Source organism: Larus michahellis, chromosome 18 (genome assembly GCF_964199755.1).
Source record: "Larus michahellis chromosome 18, bLarMic1.1, whole genome shotgun sequence".
Classification (NCBI taxonomy): domain Eukaryota; kingdom Metazoa; phylum Chordata; class Aves; order Charadriiformes; family Laridae; genus Larus; species Larus michahellis.
In genome coordinates, this window is record NC_133913.1 from 7,368,802 (window position 1) to 7,390,003 (window position 21,202).

Here is a 21,202-nt window from a genome sequence, read left to right on the forward strand (position 1 = left end):
CTGGACCATCTGCTGTGCCAAGGCCCCGCTACTGTGCCAGGCTGCAGCTGGCACTGTGCAGGTGTCCTGGTTCCGGTGGGGATAGGGTTAACTTTTCCTGGTATTCCATGCCATGTGAGCCACGCCTACCCTGAGCTGCCGGGGGAGGGGGCAGGAAGTTGCTGCTTAAAAGCGGGCTGGGGCGTCCCGGGTCCGGCCGGTCGGCGAGCGGCGGGGAGTGGCGGTTCCGTAATCGCGTTTGTATATTCCCCTATCCGTGTTGTTGTTGTTTGCCTGTTCCCTTTGCTGTTCTGTTAAACTGCCTGTGTCCCAACCCAAGAGTCTTGCCTTTTCTTACGATCCTTCCTGTGTTAGGAAGGCACGTGCGAGCGGCACGTGGTTCTTTGTTGCCATCTGAGGCTAAACCACGACAGCAGGCTTCTTCCTGGAGGACGGGGACAGTCCATTTCCCAGCTGGGCAAAGTGGTACCCGTGCGGAATCCCTGAGCGCTCTGAGCTCGGGCGAGCCCCCGAGCGGCGCCGGCGCAGGGCCGAGATCCGGGGCGGAGCTGGCGGCGGTGCAGGGGAGAGGAGAGGAGGCGGCGGAGAGGAGGCGGTGCGGCCGGAGCAGAGAGCAGGGTCTGACGGGGGGCAGCGAGGCGCGGGCGGCGGAGCAGCGGGATGCGGCGGTGCCGGGGCGCAGGGCTGGCAGGGCTGGCCGCGCTGCTGCTGGGTGCGTGGGGCTGGCGGCGGTGGATGGGGCCAGGGCTGTGACCGGCGGGTTCTCTGGAGAGCCCAGCACCAACTCTTCCCTCTCCTTCTTCAGCCTCTCCCTCCCCCTCCTGCGTCTGCCATCTTTTTTGTCCCTTTAAAAACCCTCCGAGTCTTCCTATTCTTCTTCTCCCTCTTTCTTCAACACCTCTATTGGTACAAGCCTCCTTGCATGCACGCCTGATTTTTCATGCACCCTCTCCCTCCCCTGTGCATTCAACAGTACTTATTGCCCTCAATATAGCCCTCTCTCCTTCACTCTAAGAACCCCTCTACCTCTCTACTCTTCCTCTCTTCCCTCACTGATTTTCTGACCCATCTCTCCATGCAACTACCATCCCTAACCCCTCTTCCTGCTCCCTGAGGTCCCTTTCTCTTCTTACCCTCTGCTTCCCTCATATATGAAGGCACAAGGTTGCTTTCTGCATCGTGCCATACATCCACTCATCCCCCTGTGCATTCACCTTTTATACTTCTGAATTCATCCCTCCATCCTTCACTGTAACACACTCACCTTTCCTGTCCTTCTGCCTCTCATCATTCATCCATCCATCCATGCACCTGACTTTCCTTCTGTCTCTCCAGGCATCATTTGCAATTTCCCTCCCAGACTGCTCCCCCTGTTCCACACATGCCAGGATCACTCTCCATCCCTGTTGATGAGCTCCCTGTCCCCAGTTGTGCCACTCTGTCTCTGTCACACTGCCACTCTTTGTAGTGATTTCTTGGGGAAAAGAGCCATCAGAGCTGGGCGACCATTCTTGATCTTTGGCCTTTTCTTATACTTTCTCGGCAGTGGCTGTGGGCAGAGCCCAGGTGCTGCAGGAGCCGTCAGCAGAGACCACCGAGGGCACCGAAATCAACCTCACTTGCTCGCACCCCAGTATCCGAACCACAGAGTTCATCTACTGGTACCGTCAGCTCCCGGGACGAGGCCCCGCTTTCCTCCTGAGCACTCTCAAAGACTCCAAAGAGCTGCGGGACCCGCCGGGGCGGCTGTGGGTGTCGGCAGACCGCCGCTCCAGCGCCCTGTGGCTCGCCCGGCCCCGGCGCGGGGACGCGGCGGTGTATTACTGCGCCCTGGGAGACACGGGGAGAGGAGCCGGGGCTGCGGCCGGGCAGGAACCGGCGCGGGCGGGGCCAGGAGTGTGTGTCGGGGTCGGGGGGACAGCCCCGGACGGGCCCGCCAGGGGGCGCTGCCGCTCCGCCCGCCGGGGCCGCCTCGGCCAAACAGCCACAACCGGCCCCGCCCCCCGGACCGCTTCCCTCGCCCGACCGGCCCCGGCCTCGGCCCCGGCAGCGGCAACCCCGCACTCCCAGCGGGACGCACACAGAAATCCCCCGCCACACTGCCGCCGCCGCCGGGGCAGGAATGGCGCCCGGAGCGCTGGCCGTGGCCGGCGGGACCCGGCAAGGAGCGATGGCAGCCGCCGGCCCCGCTGGCGCCCGGCCGGGAGCAGCGCCTTTCTGCTCCGCACAGGGCGGCGGGCGGCAGAGATCCTCCTGCCCACGGGCAGCCGCACAGCCCTCGCTCCTGCCGCACGGACCGCCCACTGCTGCTGCTCCACGGGCAGGGGCTGGGGATCTCTTCCACCCCACTCATGTCGCCAGGCACTCTTAGAACAGAAAGACCCAATTGGTACAGTGCCAACACAAGCCCTTGCTTTGACACCACAACCACAAGTGGTAACTTTGTCAATCTGCTCAGCTACACACTTTACAACTTGAATCCTCCAGCTCCACACTCTGCTTCTGGGGTGCTCCTGCTGGTGTTGCAAAGGCATCCTGTGGAGCCAGCAGTTCTACCTCGGCACCGACTTGAGAAGGAGATACTGATTGTCACAGACACCTTCAAGTGTCTCCTGCAGTGCCTGGTGATCAGAACATAGAGCTTAGGGCACAGGATTCCCCTTAACCTCAGACTGGGAGCCTTTGGTGTTGAAGGGAAGTCCAGGAGACAGGAGAGAAGCCTGAGCAGGGCACTAGCTGAAAGACACATCTGAGACTCAAGGTCAGACTCAGGATGGAGCCCCAAAAGAGATGTGCTAAGTTGCCCTATGGGGCTGAAGGTCTGTGGGGAGACATGGAAAGGGGCCTCTGGACATGGGGTCCTGGGCCCAGCCGTTCCCCAGTGAGGCCTGTGTGGCTGTAGGAGCTGAAAGAGCTGGGACAGTCCATGTTCAGAGGCTTCAGGGGCAGAGAGGAAAGGGTCAGGCCTCTTCCCTGCCTCAGCTGGGGCCTGTAGTGGCAGCCATAATTGTATTCCAAGGGAACTCCTGGCAGTTTTGCAGTCATTGCAGAGCAGATGGCAGCCCACTGTCCTTCTGCCATGGCCTCGACTGAACAACAGGACAGTACAGGCCTTGTGGGAGTGTGGTTGTGAATGGGGGCTGCTGTGTCAAGAACGTGCTTCCTGCAGTCCCTGCCAACTGTGCGAGAAAGGCCCTGGGTGAGAAGAGGCAGAGGAGCCCTGCTCCAGGCAGCAGACACCAGAAGACATGAAAATCAAGTAGGCCTTTTGCTTGCCTGGGTATTGACGTTCTGGGGCTCAGGGTGGGAGAAGCATCTGGAGGCTGTGGGTAATGTGGGTAGGAGAAGGGACACAGAAGGACTGCCTGCACAACAGAGAGCTGGGTTGCCATGTCCTCCCCCTGCCAGAGTGAGGCAGTGTGTCTGTCCCTGTGCAGCTGGTTTCTGGAGCAGATGCTCTTCACAGAGATGTTTCTCTTCAGGTTCCTCCTCTATGGGCAGAGGAGAAGGGAAAGAGTGTGTGAAACCTGGGTCCAAGGCACTTCAGAGTGTGCCTGGTCCTCTCTCCATCCAGACAGTCCCAGGGACAGGGTGGACATGGGTGGGTGCAGGGGTGCCTTCTCCCTCTCCTGCAGAGCTGGGTGCAGGACTGTGCAGCTGGCTAGGTGGTGGGTGTCAGGAGAAGTTCTCAAGGGATCTTTGTTCTTTAGATGGCCACTACTTAAACCATGATTCTTTTATGTCTCTAGAGGGCTGCCTTGTGGTAGAGGTCGGGGGACAGGCCCAAAGAGGCCTGGCTGGAGCAGCAGGGAGAGAGTTTTGCTCCACCCTCTGGGCTGTGGTTTGGAGGCCTCTTTGATCGGGCAGAGGTAGAAGAAGAGGTGAAGGTGCAAGCCTCGGGTCCCTCATGCTCGCAGGTCCCTGGGCACCCCCTGAAGAGAGAGCGTGACATGGTCCTGATTTTCCTGTCAGCCCTGGTGGGACTGGCTGACTTTGGTGAGATGTGACTTTCAGGCTGGGGAGATTGAGGCAAGAGTTTGTGCATCTGGTGGTGGAAGGGAGGAGATGTGAGTGCTGACTGCCTGGGATGCCTGGAGTGTATCCATAGGGAGATCAGGGGCTGCATATGGGTACAGCAAATAATCTGGGAGATGTCAGGAGTAATGGGCGTCAAAGGAGGAACAAGACCTCACCTGAACTTTGCAGCTGCTCAGCATTCCTGAATGTGCTGCTAATACATATTAAGCCTGAAAAGAGGGAAAGGTGCTGGGGAATGGACCAACGTGGCATAGAGCAGCTTCTCTGCTGTTTATATTGGATACAATGCTACCAATCTCTGTAGGGATGGTCATAAACAGGAAGCTGCAGAACAAAAAGGGACAAACAGCTCATCATTTCTGAGGCTAGAAAAGTGAGATGGACAGTGGGGACAGTGAGCAAGCTGATGAAGTTGTAGATGGACAGGTCCATTGGCACCAAATCTGAAAGCTCTTTCTGGCTTTACAGGTCATGCCCAAAAGGACTCTGTGCTCCAGTTCCCAGCAGAAATGACCATCCAGGTGGGACACAAGGCAACGCTGCACTGCAATTTCTCCACCAGCGATTCCAATCCCTACATATTCTGGTACCAGCAGCACCAGACCCAGCCCCTTCAGATGCTGCTACGAGTAAGCAAGTACAGAGCTCACGAGGCATCAGGGAGGTTCTCCTCCACACTGTCTGCAAAGGACTCCCAGATGCTTCTGCATGTGCAAGACACCGAGCTCCAGGACAGCGCTGCCTATTTCTGTGCACTGAGCCCACACTGGTGCCCACAGCTGGCAGCAGTGCACAGAAACATGGGGGTGCTCTGAGGAGCAGTTCCCTCCCTGCCACTGCTTGCATGGAGCTCTGAGCTCAGCCTGCCCAGCAGTGGCATCTGGGGCTGTGGTGAGGGTGGGCCTCTGCCTCCCCAGCCTGTGCTGCTGTGAAGCACATGCCAACGTGACTTTTACAGCTGTGTCTAGATCCAGGGTCTTTGGTGGTGAATAGAACCAAGAAACCTGACTTGGGCAGGCCCATTGGAGGCTAAACCATAAAGAAGCCAAACCAGGCTTGTAAATGCCCTCTGCTTAAAATAGCTGGTACAGTGGCATGAGTCCTCAGGGCAAGTAACCTATCAGCTTGTGTGCTTCTTCCCTTTCCCTGTGGTTCCACTGATGGACACAGCTGGAGAATGAAGCTTGTGGTAGGAGGCACAACTGCTTTTCTGGTTTTGCCACATGGCCATAGTAGCCGCAGAAGGGAAGAGCCCTTCCTTGCCCCATATGTAGGCATCATCAAGTGTAAAAGACCCATCAGCCAGATGCTGAACAAGATTCTCTGGTTAAACCCTTCCTGCACTCATCCACTGCCAGAGAGTAGTCCCACTCTTTTTCATGTCTCTTTTCCTTATCAGGAAAACCAGCAGTGCTCAACTGGGAGGAACCCCTATGTCCCCGAGCCCATGCTGGTTTCTCTGTCCAACAAATGGTAACCACATCCCAGTGATCTCATTTGCTCCCATAGGGAACGCAATGGTTGCTCATGAAGCATCATCCACTTCACCTGAGAAAGCCTAGGCTAGATTGCAGTTGTCCTAGTGCTGCTGCAGGATGGCCTGCCTCTCCCAAGTGATGTGGGTCTGCTCTGACAGCCCTGTTGCAGGCTTTGAATGCCCCTGTTTATCTCAGAGGGCTTTAGGCAGTGTTGATGGGGAGTTGACAGCAGCCTTCGGGGTTCACACTCCTTTGTGTCTCAGGTCCCTTGGACACTTCAGGTCCTGCTTTTGATTGCTCTCCAGGGCTGCAGAGTGCTTCAACACTCCACAGACACAGTTCTCCCCCAAAAGCAAGGAATGACAAACAGTGATGGCTACTTGAGGACACACCCATGCTCAGGTTCTTTCTCCAGCCTCAGTGGGCTGTCGCAGGGATTTTCCCAAGTGCCCCTGAGAAAGAGAGCACAGCTGACAAGGGCGGGCATCAGCCTGTCCTTGGCACTGGTGCCTGGGTCTGGCTGCAAGTCTAGGAGCCAAGTGCCCAGGACAGGTGGACACAGGAAGATCACCTCCAGAAGCACCACTGCTTCCAGAAGGGAGGAGAGAATGTTCAGTATGGATTCAATCATCTCAATGGAGAGCTCTACACTCAGGTGAAATCAGTCCCACACTGATCTTAAAGGTGTGTCTGCCATCTTGATGCCTCCTCCTTCTGAAGTGGTCACATGGACTCCCTTCAGTGTCCTTGTGCAGAAAGAAGAGCTTTGAGAACATGATGCCTCAAATGAAAGTTGGAAGGGGGACAAGCAAGTGCCCTTTGGAAGTGCTGACATCCTCCCAATGAGTGTGAGGAGAGAGTTGCTGCCCAGCCAGCCTTTCACAGTTCTGCAGTTTGGGGACTTTGCCAATCTCATTGAAGTGTTTCCACAACAAAGCCCAAAACGGGTGGCAAGATGGACTGTTAAAAACTGATGTGGAGTTTCAGATGTGGAAATGTCCTGACACATCTAGCATGAAGCATAGTGATTTGCATATTTTTAATTAAATATTTAAAAATACCTTAAGATACAGGATTGAGGGATGGAGAGGGAGTGTAAATTTTGTTGACTGACTTCTGTTAGGAATAATGGCTATAGGTAGAGATACCAGACATTGCCAAATTTTCTGTTGAACCAGAGCATGATTCTCTGAAACAGCCACGGGATTGGGACATAAATCCTTCCAGAAAATGTCAAACTAAACTGAGAAATACATGCCCATTTCCTAAAGCAGTGAGCCAGCTGCTGGGAATAATTTAGGGGACACAGGTGAATCCCTGACAAAATGAAGCCCTTGGCAAGCTGGAATTCAAACCTGTGGGAGGACTACTCTTCCAGTGTTCTGTTGGAGAGCTGCTTCTGGATGGGATTTGTTAGCCTTTCCAAGTGGTGGTCTTTAGAGCACTGGGAGGCATTCTGAGTTTACCCAGGAGGGAACAGAGGGAGGTGGGAGGATTCAAATTCAGGTGCAGCCCAACCTAAGATGGCTGTGAGGTGAGTGAGATGGGCTCAGTGAGGAACTGGTGGCTTCTCACTACCTGTGATGCCCAGGTGCAGTTACACTTTGGTGAGGACCTTCTGCAGGGTGGAAACCATGGGAGGGAGGGGACGAACCTCTTTGCTCCCAATGAGGCCCTTTGAAATGTCACTTCACTTGCTCTGGAAGGCCCACCACAGAGCTTGCTTCACATCTTTGTTCCTGAGTGTGTAAATGAAGGGGCTCAACAAAGGAGTTACAGCTGTGTGAAAGGTGTTCATGAGTTTGTTCAAATGCAGGGAGTTCTAGGCTGATGGCTTGACGCACAGGAACATGGTGGAGCCACACCAGACTGTGATAACACTGGGGTGGGTGGAGGAAGTGGAGAACACCTTTTTTTGACCATGGGCTGACATGTTTCTGAGCATGGAAGAGGTGATGTACACATAGGAGAAGAGGGTGACACACACGGGAGGCCAGCAGGCCAGTTACGCAGACAAGGAAGGTCGCTAGCTCAATGGGCAGAGAGAAACAGGCACTGCCAAGCCTCAGTTCATCCTGTTTCATACACAGCAGGCAATCCATGCCTTCCAAACACCAGTTTTTCTTCTGTTGACAAGGTGGACAAGACAGCTGGTAGACTAGACAACACACACACATACACACACTTATACAGGTCTTTATGCATCCAGAGTTAGTTGAGAAGACTCTCGCCCAAAGAGAAGCTGTCTACACTGTCCAGGATCACAACACAGGTGTTGGACTTGCATCTTCTGCAAGTCCTGTGTCCAAGGCATCAGTGTGGTTGAGGGGAGACTGATCTGCACTTGGTGGGAAGGGGAGATGCAGCTGAGTGAGAGTAATGTGCCCAGCTTCAGTCCTTCCACCCACACAGAAGCTTTCTGTCTGCTATCCATCTGTCCTCGAGTACCTTGGACATGGGGTTTCACCATGGGATGGGGGTGCTTGGAAGGCTAAGTATATGTGGGCTTATTGCTCGGTGAGGATGGCAACCTGGTGACAAATGACAGGGAAAAGATTGAGATACTGGGTGTCTATTTCTCCTCGGCTTTTACTGGTATGGCTTCTCCTCAGGCCGACCAGATCCCTGCACATCCCCACAGACTCTATGGGAATGAAGCAGCACCCACAGTAGAAGAATAAGGAATTAAGGATCTTTTACTACCATATGGACAAACACAAGTTCATGGGATCACTTGGGATGCATCCAAGGGCATTCAAGGAGCGGACCAGAGAGCCTCTACTCAGTCCCTGGAAGGAAGATGGAGACAATACTCTCAGGAGCCCTTTCTAAACCCATGAAAGGCAAGAAGGGGATTGGGAGCAGCTGACATGGTCTTACTGAGGACAAATGATGCCTCACCAACCTCACTGCTTTCCATGAGGAGGTGACAGGCACTGTGGGAAGGGGAGGGGCACTACCTAGGGTGTACCTTGATTTCATCAGGACCTCTGACATAGCCTCACAGGTGCACGCACATGCACACCCATACACACAGCAAGGCATGCACACTCACAGGCATGCATACACCTTGATATGTGTACTGTTGGGGAAATTTTATTGTACCATTTGAGGCAAATTAAACACATGCTTATGCTTAGATTTTAAAAAAAAAAAACAAAAAAAACCCAGAACAACCAACCAACCACCAAATGATCAATCTATTGGCCAGAGTCCTACAACCATAAGCAGTTCTACAAGGAGTCTGCAAATATATGTCAGAAGCCGATTCCTTACATACACTGGCAGCAGCACCAATCCTGTGAATGGTGCAAGGCACACCTCAGCCTGGCGATGGGTCTGTCCCCCTGTTCTGCGAAAGGGGCAAAGCGGTTTTGGCAGAAGATAAACCCCCTTGCATTCCAACACTCCTCACCGAGGTGGGAGGCTATGTGCGGCTAAGTTTAAATTCTGAGTGATGCCTAATGCAGCACTATTAGTCCAATCGCGTTTAATATGTGTTAAACTTGTTATGGATACACTAATAGTGGACTGCACCTTCAGTCTAGTCGTGCTCATGAACTAGCATGGCCACTCTTAAGTCTTTGGTCATGTTCTGTGAGAAACCGAAACAACTATCTATTTAAAAAGTGCAGTTTATTTAAACAACAGATATATATGTTTTTAGGATTGCCAGTGATAAATACACTGTCTGCAAAGCACGTGCAAATGAAAGTGTTGTTACATATACATATTGCGTGACAAAGTTATAAACGATACAGCCTGGCTATAAATGTAGGAAAGACAGTCTCTAGAGAAATTGCTAAATTTCCCAAGAAAGCACTCGGTATAATCTAAGTCTTACCCAAAGGTGTCCCTATGGGAGGGAAGAGAGGCTCAGCCCGTCAACTGATCCCGGAAGTCAGTGATGGAATTCTTTGTGATGGTGTCTTCCCTGGGTATCCCCCCTCTCTTGGACTGTTTTTATACTATTTGTTATCTTCAAGGTGGAGTTTGAGTGACTTTAGTCGTACATACTTTTATTATGATTGGTGTAAAATTCTCTCACCTCACAGTTAAAGGTATAGTTTACGAGAAATTCAGGGCGCAGACTCAAGGAGGAGTGGTCGCACCTTGGAGGCGGGTAGCCTTCGGGATGGAGGTGTGTTTTGGTATTATAATGACATTATAATGAGCAAAGTTCGCACAAAGGACAGGATTTCATTAAAATTTGACAAAATGTTGGCTCCGAGTATTGAGCGGGCAGCTAATTGGCAGCTTATCTGTTTCATGCTATCATCCCATTCCCATATCTGCTATACATCATAAAGTAAAGCCGCGGAGTAATTGCATCCCGCCCCATGCCTCATGTAACTTCACAAGCATCCTTATCAGGGGACCACAGATGTTGTATTCTTCATGCCAGCTGCAGCTGTTTTCTACCCCAGAAGCCTCTTAATTTTATACTTTTCCTTAATGTGTGAACAATGCTGTACTTTTGTATTTTTAGGCAATTTAGTAATTATTCTACACCCCCAGCACCAGCTCTGCTGCCCAAAGGTGGCCATTCAGCATTCCCAGTCCAGGGTTGCTACAAGACAATGCTGCAGCTGTTTCTCATCACCAAGGGAAACTGCTCTCCCTTCCAGAGAGTCCTTCTGTCTCCGCATTCCTGCTGCCAGCCACTTTATCCCCTGCTGCATTTGGGCCTTTGTGCCCTCTGTGGCAGGTCATTCCTTGGTCACAAATTACCACTGCTGAGCAGTTACAAGTTGAATTTCCCCTTCAGTGCACACACAAACTCACACACATGAGCACAACCACACACGTCAGCTGACACACACCCAAAGAGCAACTCGTTCCTGTGCACTTATAACGAGGTGTGTGCACACACTTTTCCAAAGGAGCCCATGTCCACAGCAACATGCATGGCCACTCCCCCCACCAACAGGTACACACAGATATTCACACACACACATGCTTATACATATGCATGCTCCTGCACGCATGCATTTGCATACAGATTACACGCATGCTCCTCTACACAGATGCACACACACCAAAGCACACATCTGCACACACCTACGCCCACACAATTACGTATATGCAGAGCAGTCACACACATTCATGCTCTCCTGCATGAAGGCACGTGTGTCTGCTATAACACATACACACTCATGGACACACTGTCCAAACAAACACAAACACACAGAACATTTGTGCACACTCATATTTGCATGTGTATTACACATGTGTGTGCGAATGCAGACATGAGCACAGCCAGAGGAACATATACTTGAGCACAATCATGCACACACTCCACGGAGAAGCAGGACCCCTGACAACAGCTCTCAGCCCCTCGAGAGGACTCCAGGCAAGTCCTTCAGACCCTACAGGTAAGGAACGAATGAGTCACTGGCCAGCCCCATCACCTTTAGTGAGCTCAAGGGTTTGGCAGGGGTTCAGTCAGCTTCTTTCTCACTGTAAGAGAAGCCACAGCAGAGTCGAAGCTGTCATGTCGTTCCAACGATTGAGCCTCTCCACGTCTCAGGTCTGCGTGTGAAGGAAAAGATAAAAACTAGAGAACATCCCCATTCCTGCAGCCCAACAAAGAATTCACACATTACAATCAAAAAAAAAAATAAAATCCTGCAGTGTTGGAAGCTCCTGCCTGGCCTTGTTGATCTGCTCAAGGGTCTGGGCCCAGCCTCTGCCCTTGCAAAGGGAGCAGTGCCACAGTGACACACTCATGTGGCAGCAGAAGGGTATGTCTCTGGGACAAGCCAGCCTCCCCTCAGGCTACAGACACTGAGGCTGGGACATCAGAAGTGATGGAGTAGTGAACCTGTCTCCAGACTCACTTGAAGGGAAATACCCTCTCTTCAAAAGGCGGAGAAAGGCAGAAGCAACATCCATTTACAGAGCAGATGAGAACATGGTTTGGCTACCCTGGGAATGTTCATGCATTCTTTTGATATTTTCCCCAGTTTTAATGGCTGTGCTGGCCTTTTTTCCTCTTGTGTTTTGCATGCAGGTGCAGGGGGTGTCATTGCCTGTAGCGAGAGGGTGCTGCCTGCAGAACATAAGGGTTCATTCCCACTCATGCCAATCCCTGGCCCCATCCCTGGCCCCGTGCTGAAGAGGGGATGCCCCTTCCCTGGGCTTGTTTGCAGGGAAGGGGGGGATGCCACCATGTTCACCCCCACCCCACCCCCGCACCATTTGCTGCCCACACCCCTTTGTGCTGCTGCACCTGCATCTCACACAGGGCCGCTGCTTCAGCTCCAAACATCCCCACGTCCACTTCAAGCATGGTACAATCAGCCAAGCACAGCACCAATTTCCCTTTTCTTTGCTCTACCCCATGTTTCTTGAAACACATTACTACTTCAGGTGGGCTGGGACATTCAGCAAATTCCTCGTCAATTTTCCAATTCACCAGGAAAACCACCTAGGCCAAGTGTCTTGTGATGGCCCCCCATGACTGTGTGTGGGGCCAGCCAGGCATTCGGTCTGTCTCTTCTTCACTGTCCTTTCTCTGCAGAGGCATTTCCCACTGGGACCTGCCGACTACACCAAATATTTTGCTGCTCATTTGTTTTGATTTGCAGAATAAAATCAATCAGACTCTGAAAAGTATCCTTTAAAATGCCAGTTCTTAAACTAAGACTATGAAGAAAGAGAAGGCAGTATAGAGGATCCTATGTCCTTCGGATGCTAGGAGCCCTATGTGCTGCCAAAAAGGCACCTCTAATCAGGGCACAGCATGCCGTGCAGGTCCTGCCCATGAAAGGGTTACCCCATTCCAGTCGATCAAGTTTTAGAGGATTTTCATAAAAGAAAACAGCTCTATTCATCATTTCTGCTTTCAAACAGAAACAATGTTCACACGAGAACCTCATACCGTATACTTAGATAGAGGCAAGGACATGCAGGTAGTGCAATCACTGGCACCGAGCAGGAGCTGCCTACAGGCTCATCGGTTACAGTCAAGTGGCTGAGTTTGTCCTCTGGCCAAGGGATTTGTGCAGCACAAGACGGCTGTGAAGGCCAAGCTCTGCCTGTAGCACAGCACAGCAGAGGCCAGGGCTTTCTCAGGTTACATGGGTCACTAACTCCTTGATGTACAGTGATCTTTGGGTTAGGGTGACAGGACCCTGCCAGTTGTTTACTTCATGTGAAGATATTCCAACTCTTGAACCTGCTCAGAGCAGCATTCCCATCCTTCTTCCTTAGGGTGTAAACCAAGAGGTTGAGCAGGGGAGTAAGAAGGATGTAAAGAAGAGCCACTGCTCTGCCTAGTGGCCCTTTGAAGGGACCTCCCATGTAGGTGGAGACACACGGGCCATAGAAACAGACCACGGCAGTGAAATGGGAAGCACAGATTGCGATAGCTCAGTGCCTGCCTTCTGCAAAGCAGAACCCTAGCATGATTAAAATCACTGTGAAAAAAGAGCAACCTCTGTCAATAATGCCCTTAGTTTGAAGTGTAAAACCCACATGGATCCTGTGCCCTTTTCCCACCTTTACAAGATCTCCTCACTTACCCAGCCAAACTAGAGTTCACGCCAAGAGCCAGTAGCAGGGCTCTGGCAGTGCTTTGGCCAAAGGGCTTCCTCATCTCTCAGAAGAAACACCATCTCTCCCTCTTTTATAAGGACAATTGCAGACAGTATCATCATTGTGAAGAATTACTTAGCTCCAGTTAATCCAGCCTCAATGCATTCAGCAGCACGGGTGACATTTCCCAGCTACTCCTGCCAATGCCTACCGTCCATGGCTCCTGGATTGGGCCGTGGAGGGGAGAGGAAGGTGGAGTAGCAGCTATGGGCCATCCCAAGGGATGTTCCCTGCTTTATCACTCCTGCCATTTGCGGAGCAACTCATCTTCTCGAGGCCCACACTGACTGCCTGACAGCCCAGCAAATTTCCAGCCATAGCAAGAGGAACGCCCTTCTCCAAGAGCTCATGGGGTTGCTGACACCTCCGGGCCTCCTGCCTTCCTGGGGCATTTGCGGGCAGAGATATCAGCCTGATGGTCACTGTCAGCAGAGCAGCTCAGGCTATCTTCCTCTGCTTCAAGGTTTGCTGCCCAAAAATAGGAGCCACTGCAGGCTGTCCCAATCTCCCACTTCTCTGCAAATGGTGACAGGTCTCCTTGTGCCCTCACCCCTTTCCACCCCAGAGCAACACCCTTCTCCTTTGGTAGATTGGAGAATGTCCACAGAGGGAAGGACACCATGGAGGCCAGGCTTGAATGCAGCAGAACTTTAATGAGTCCAAAGAGGGAAACAAAGTCACTCCAGGTGGGGGCCGCAAGTTCATGGAGCCCTGGCAGCCACGGAAACTCTGTGGTCCTTAACCACAGAGAAGTTCTTGCACGATGTCTGTCTGCCTGCCCCATAGAGGAAGAGGAGACAGAAGGTACCCACCAGGCTGGCATTAGTGGGACCATGCTGCAAAGGGGAACCAAAGCAAATAAAGAAAATGGAGAGAAAAGCAAAGCTCTTCAGCTACACTGAAAACACATCCTAAATCTTGATCCCTTGCCCAGCATCATGTTCTGCGTTGCTCGAGGTGTCTCCCTGGGGCTTTCCCAGCATCTTTATCAGAGGAGGCACCTTCTGCCACTGTAGCGTCTGGAAATGCCAGAGAGGTCACAGCACCCAGAGGTGATGGGCACTCCATCACAGCTGAGGATGCTGCCAACAGCAGCGGAGGTGGAGGATCCCACAACGGTGTTCTGTGGGAAGGAGCTGAGGATGGGTCCAGGCAGGGTCACCACCACAGCAGGAGGCTCGATGACGACGGTGGAGTTCTGGCACTGCCTGACACAGGGCTCATTGCAGCTGTTGGCCAGAGGTGTTGGGCCACAGGGCCGGCAGGGCAGGCACTGGTTGTAGCAGGACATGTCTCGAGTGTGGATATGCACCTGGGAGAAGATCAGGGAGGAAGAGAGCATAAGGGTGGGTGAGGAGCAGCCTGTTAGAAAAAGAGCCACGACCACTTCTGGGTGGGGAGCTGGCAGCTCAGCCAGAAGACACACAGATTTCATCACCCTGTATTGAGCAGCCTGGCCTGGAGTGACTCTCTCCTAGTCTGTAGACCAAAAGCCCCTCTGCCACATCCCAGCCTCTCTCTACCCTTCTCCACACTTCCCTCTAGCATGACAAGAACATGCAAACCACAAGACAGGAGAGAGCCAAGATCAGCTGAGAGGTCCATTGAGGAGATGTCACTTTGGAAGAGAAGGAGAAGGAACTGCAGACTCACCTGGTTCCCAAGGAGTAGGAGGCCAGAGAAGCGGATGAGACAGCAGGGACTTGGGCTGGCTTTTATACCTGCCCTTCATTGACGCAGCACCAGAGGCACCCTTTGCAGAGGTAACAATTTTTGCACAAGCTCATCTTGAATGCAAACCATCACAGCTAATGATATGGGCTGTGCTTTGGTTTCCAACACTGCTGCCTTTTCATTTCCAGGTTTGTTCCATGCCCATTCACCTGTGAAGGTTTCCTGTGATCACTGGGATGGAAGGCCCCAGGATTTCCAGGGCAGGAATGCAGCAGCGCGGGTGGAAGAGTCAGCTCAAGTGCTGTATGGTTCCAGGGCAGGAAAGACATGTCAGCTTGGGTCACCTGTTGGGGCTGTTTGAATTGTTGTTCTCAGGAAGAATCTTCAGCCATCCTCAGCTGGCAGCCCATGGGCTCCTGTGCAGGAGGACCTGCCATGTCCTTCTCTTTCCCTCGTTCTTCAGCTCACCCTGGTAGTCACTTGATGTTGCTTCCCCAGATGTTGCACTGCCAGATTATGATCCCTTCCTGCCTACCACTGCCCCGTTCCCAGGGGTCCTCAGCAAAGTCCATGGTTCACGGTGTGCCTATGTGTGTTCTTGTGTTTTGTGTAACTGTAAATAACCAGGTTTTTGTGACTATATACGGGAGCACAAACTTGTGCATGATTCTATGCCAGTGTGCCTGAGCCTCTGTGTATCTCCCCTTGTGTGTCACACATCAAGAGGGCATGTGCTGGTTATGGCAGGGATACTGTCCACTGCCCTGTCCATGAGCAACAGAGAGCTGCAGGTTCCCAGGGTCAGATGGAGCCCGAGTGCAGCGGAGTGGTGATGGCACCAGCCTGCTGGAGATGTGTGGTGGGAGACTGGTACCCGTGCGGAGCCGCTGAGCGCTCTGAGCCCGGGCGAGCCCCCGAGCGGCGCCGGCGCAGGGCTGAGCCCCGGGGCGGAGCTGGCGGCGGCGCAGGAGAGGAGAGGAGGCGGCGGAGAGGAGGCGGTGCGGCCGGAGCAGAGAGCCGGGGCTGGCGGGGGGCAGCGAGGCGCGGGCGGCGGAGCGGCGGGATGCGGCGGTGCCGGGGCGCAGGGCTGGCAGGGCTGGCCGCGCTGCTGCTGGGTGCGTGGGGCTGGCGGCGGTGGATGGGGCCAGGGCTGTGCCCGGTGGGTTCCCCAGGGAGCCCAGCGACAACTCTTCCCTCTCCTTCTTCAGCCTGTCTTTCCCGCTCCTGTCTCTGCCATCTTTTGTGCCCCTTTTTTGCCCCTCTCCTATTTTCATGCACCCTTTCCTTCCCCTGTGCATTCCGCAGTCCTAATTGGCCTCAATATAGCCCTCTCTCCTTCAGTGTAACAAGCCCTCTCCCTGTCTACTCTTCCTCTCTTCCCTCACTGATTTTCTGACCCATCTCTCCATGCAACTACCATCCCTAACCTCTCTTCCTGCTCCCTGAGGTCCCTTTCTCTTCTTACCCTCTGCTTCCTTCATACATGTAGGCACAAGGTTGCTTTCTGCATCGTGCCATACATCCACTCATCCCCCTGTGCATTCACCTTTTATACTTCTGAATTCATCCCTCCATCCTTCACTGTAACACACTCACCTTTCCTGTCCTTCTGCCTCTCATCATTCATCCATCCATCCATGCACCTGACTTTCCTTCTGTCTCTCCAGGCATCGTTTGCAATTTCCCTCCCAGACTGCTCCCCTTGTTCCACACATGCCTGGATCACTCTCCATCCTTGTTGATGAGCTCCCTGTCCCCAGTTGTGCCAGTCTGTCTCTGTCACACTGCCACTCTTTGTAGTGATTTCTTGGGGAAAAGAGCCATCAGAGCTGGGCGACCATTCTTGATTTTTGGCCTTTCCTTCTCTTTCTCGGCAGTGGCTGTGGGCAGAGCCCAGGTGCTGCAGGAGCCGTCGGCAGAGACCCCCGAGGGCACCGGCATCAACATCAACTGCTCGCACCCCAGCATTCAGGGGGACATGAACGTTCAATGGTACCGTCACCTTCCAGACCAGGCACCGCATCATATTGTAACGGGTGTCACTGGAGATAAACCAGTGCGGGACCCGCCGGGGCGGCTGTGGGTGTCGGCAGACCGCCGCTCCAGCGCCCTGTGGCTCGCCCGGCCCCGGCGCGGGGACGCGGCGGTGTATTACTGCGCCCTGGGAGACACGGGGAGAGGAGCCGGGGCTGCGGCCGGGCAGGAACCGGCGCGGGCGGGGCCGGGCGTGTGTGTCGGGGTCGGGGGGACAGCCCCGGACGGGCCCGCCAGGGGGCGCTGCCGCTCCGCCCGCCGGGGCCGCCTCGCCCCAACCGGCCGCAACTGGTCCCCCGCCCCGGACCGCTTCCCCCGCCCCACCGGCCACGGCAGCGGCAACCCCGCACTCCCAGCGGGACGCACACAGAAATCCCCCGCCACACTGCCGCCGCCGCCGGGGCAGGAATGGCGCCCGGAGCGCTGGCCGTGTCCGGCGGGGCCCGGCAAGGAGCGATGGCAGCCGCCGGCCCCGCTGGCGCCCGGCCAGGAGCAGCGCCTTTCTGCTCCGCACAGGGCGGTGGGCGGCAGAGATCCTCCTGCCCACGGGCAGCCGCCCAGCCCTCGCTCCTGCCGCACGGACCGCCCACTGCTGACATGGAACAAACGGGGCCTCTTCTCGGCCTTTTGACTTTCCCCACGAGGATGCCGAGGGAGCCCTGAGCAGCTGCTTTTGTCTGCTCTGCGACCATGGGGACTCCAGGGTGCAGTTGCCAATGCCAAATGGTCCTTAGAAAAGGACAACCAGAAAGGGTTTCTCATTTTGTTACTGTGTAAAAGCTCAGATATACAATGGAAAACTGAGTCCTCCCGCTACAGAATTTCCCAGAGCTTTCAAAATATTCCTGCTAGCCTTACAAAGTCATTGCATGGGGTCAGGAGTTGAAGCTCCCCAGCAGCAGGAGAAGGGCGTGTCGAGGTCAGAGGCACCTTCAAGCGCTTCCCACAGGGGTTCAGTGGTGAGACCACGAGCTTGTTTGACAGGATTCAGCACCTCTGGAGTTGAGGCCCAGGAGACAGGGCAAAATGCTTGGCCTGGACACACTGAGCACAGCCTCAAGGCATGCCAGGTTCCTCCTTGAGGAGTGAGTCAGAAAGGGATTTGCCGAGTTGCTCTCAGGGGCTGGAGGTCTGAGGGGAGTGAGAGCTGGCAGGAGCCTCTGGCAAGAGATTCTGGGCTCCAGCCAGTCCCTGGGGAACCCTGTGTGGCTCGAGCAGCTGACAGAGGTGGTCAAACCCATAGGCAGAGGCTTCCAAGGCACAGAGGGAAGGATCAGCCCTGCTCCCTGTTCCAGCTGGACTTGAGAAATGTGTTTCCAGGCAACTCTTGGCAGGTGACAAAGAAGGTAGAGCAAGAGGCATGGCCAGGTCAGTACATGCATCATGGTCACATGGGATTGGCCCCTCTCACCTCTTTCTCCATCTGTCTTCCCATGCTTGCTCCTGGCCAAATTGCCTTGATCCTTCCCTTCCACTGTCTTTGCTGCTTCTCTTAAGCATCCCATGTCATGCACAATCCAGAATTCATCCACAAGGCATTTTATTGCCTTGTAAGCAAAAACACCCCTGAGTTTATAAGATGATCCTCTTTTCTCACCCTTCTGGAGGGAGTCATCCCCAGGCAAAGAAGTAACCAGAATACCTGAAGGGATGGGGAATAGATGTCTGTGATGAAGATGATTGTGCCAGATGTCTTCAGCACACCTGATGTCTCAGGTGGTGTGCCTGACTCTGGGTGGGATATTTGTAGGAGATGCTGTTTCCAGGGATGTTTATTTCCCTTGAAGGGCCTCATCCATGGCCTGGGAAGAAGGCCAATAATATGCCTATGGGGACAGGGAGACAGGCACCCGTTTCCTGTTGCGTTTTGGCTGCTCCTGGTTCTACCTCCTTTCAGCTAATGCCAAGGGAAAAGGAGCGCATTGCGGGCTACAAAAGAGCCTGTCTCCAACCCCAGGAGAGGTGGGTGCAGGACCCTGTCTCCAGCTGGTCACTGGAAGGCAGGAGAAGTTCACCACGGACACTCCTCCCGTGTTTGGGGCAGTTTGTCTGGTTGTGATCTCCAGAAGGAGCAAAAAGCAGGAAAACAGCCTGCAGCCTCCTGTTGCCCGACAGCAGACTGTTTGATAAGACAAGAAGGTAAAGGGGGTAGGACAGGTGAGGTTATGTCCCTCCAGATGCTGTGAATCCTGAGTTATGGAGCATGAGGCGGAGATCAAGGTGGGCCTAGGCAAACAGTGCAAATTCTGCCCATGCTGAGATTCATTTTAGGCATTGTCATCTCTGGAGTTTTCATGGCATTCCCTTAGAAATAAACCACTCCCACTTTCTGCTGTTCAGCAAAAGAAAGCACAGCATTTCACTTCTAGATCTAGGCGAGGATGTGTTTCACAGAATCACAGAATTTCAGAGTTGGAAGGGACCTCTAGATATCATCTAGTCCAACTCCCCTGCTAAAGCAGGATTGCCTAGAGCACATTACTCAGAACTGCATCCAGGCGGGTCTTGGAAGTCTCCAGAGGAGAGGACTCCACAACCTCCCTGGGCAGCCTGTTCCAGTGCTCTGTCACCCTCACCGTAAAGAAGTTTTTTCTCATATTTGATCAGAACTTCCTATGTTCCAGCTTGTGCCCATTACCCCTCATCCTGTTATTGGGAACCACTGAAAAGAGCCTGGCACCATCCTCCTTCAACCCACCCTTTAGATATGTATGCCATAATAAGGTCTCCCCTCAGCCTTCTCTTCTCCAGGCTAAAGAGTCCCAGCTCTCTCAGCCTTTCCTCAGAAGGGAGATGCTCCAATCCCTCACTCATCTTTGTTGCCCTACGCTGGACTCTCTCCAGTAGTTCCATGTCTCTCTTGTACTGGGGAGCCCAGAACTGGACGCATTATCCCAGTTCTGGCCTCACCAGTGCAGAGGAAAGGGGGAGAATGACCTCCCTTGCCCTGCTGGCCGCGCTCTTCCCTGTGGAGCCCAGAGGAGCCCAGAACTCTGTTGGCCTTCTGGGCAGCAAGGGCACATTGCTTGCTCATGGATAATTTACTGTCTACCAAGACCCCCAGATCCTTTTCTCCAGAACTGCTTTCCGGCAGGTCCACCCCTAACCTATATTGGTGCCTGATATTCTTCCTCCCCAGGTGCAGGACCCTATACTTGTCCTTGTTGAACCTCATTACGTTCTTCTCTGCCCAGCTCTCCAGCCTGTCTAGGTCACACTGGATGGCAGCACGGCTATCTATCTGGGGTGTCAGTCACCCCAACAAGTTTGGTATCATCAGTGAACTTGCTGAGGATACACTCTGTCCCCTCCTCCAGGTCGTTCATGAATATGTTAAACAATACTGGTCCAAGTATTGACCCCGGGGGGACACCACTGGTTATGGGCCTCCAACTCAACCCTGCTCCATTAATTGCAACCCTCTGGGTCCTGTTACACAGCCAGCTCTCAATCCACCTCACTGTCCCCTCATCTAGTCTACACTTCCTCAGTTTCCTAAGGAGGATGTTACGAGAGACAGTGTCAAAAGCCTTGCTGAAGTCAAGGTAGATGACACCTGCTGCTCTCCCCTCATTCAGCCAACCAGTTATAACATCATAGATGGCTATGAGATTGGTCAAGCATGATTTACCCTTGGTAAATCCATGTCGGCCACTTCCAATAACTTCCTGCTCCTGAACGTGCTTGGATATGACATCCAGAACGAGTCGCTCCATTACCTTCCCAGGGACAGAGGTGAGACTAACCGGTCTGTAGTTCCCTGAGTCCTCCTTCTTGCCCTTTTTGAAGATTGGAGTGATATTGGCCTTCCTCTGGTCCTCAGGCACCTCTCCTGTTCTCCATGACTTTTCAAAGATGATGGAGAGTGGCCAAGCAATGACATGTGCCAGCTCTCTCAGCACTCGCGGGTGCATTTCGTCAGGGCCCACAGACTTATGGATGTCCAGTTTGGCCAAGTGGTCTCTAACCTGATTTTCCCCTACTGGGGAAAACTCCTCCTCTCTCCAGACCTTCCCCCTTGCCTCCAGGGCCTGGGATTCATGAGGGACAGCTTCAGCAGTGAAGACTCAAGCAAAGGCGGCATTCAGTAGCTCTGCCTTCTCTGTGTCTTCCACCACTAGGGTGCCCACCTCATTCGTTAGTGGGCCTACATTTTCCCTAGTCTTCCTTTTTCTATTGATATACTGAAAGAACCTCTTCCTGTTATCTTTAACTGCGGTGGCCAAGACGAGTTCTGCTTGAGCTTTGGCCCTTCTAATTTTCGCCCTGCGTGGCTTATCTACATCTCGGCATTTTTCTTAAGTAGACAACCCCCTTGTCCAAAGATCATAAACTTTCCTTTTTTTCTTGTGTCGTGGTTTGGCCTCAGACGGCAACAA

General features: G+C 53.5%; 1 gene segment (V, D, J or C); it reads left to right on the forward strand.

Moving 5' to 3' along the window:
* Nucleotides 1-3,950: 3,950 nt before the first annotated feature.
* LOC141732617 (T cell receptor alpha variable 8-4-like) lies at nucleotides 3,951-5,879 on the forward strand. The segment is given in 4 exon segments: nucleotides 3,951-3,996; nucleotides 4,507-4,667; nucleotides 5,438-5,511; nucleotides 5,822-5,879. Coding segments are annotated over 4 exon segments (339 nt in total).
* The last annotated feature ends 15,323 nt before the right edge of the window (nucleotides 5,880-21,202 follow it).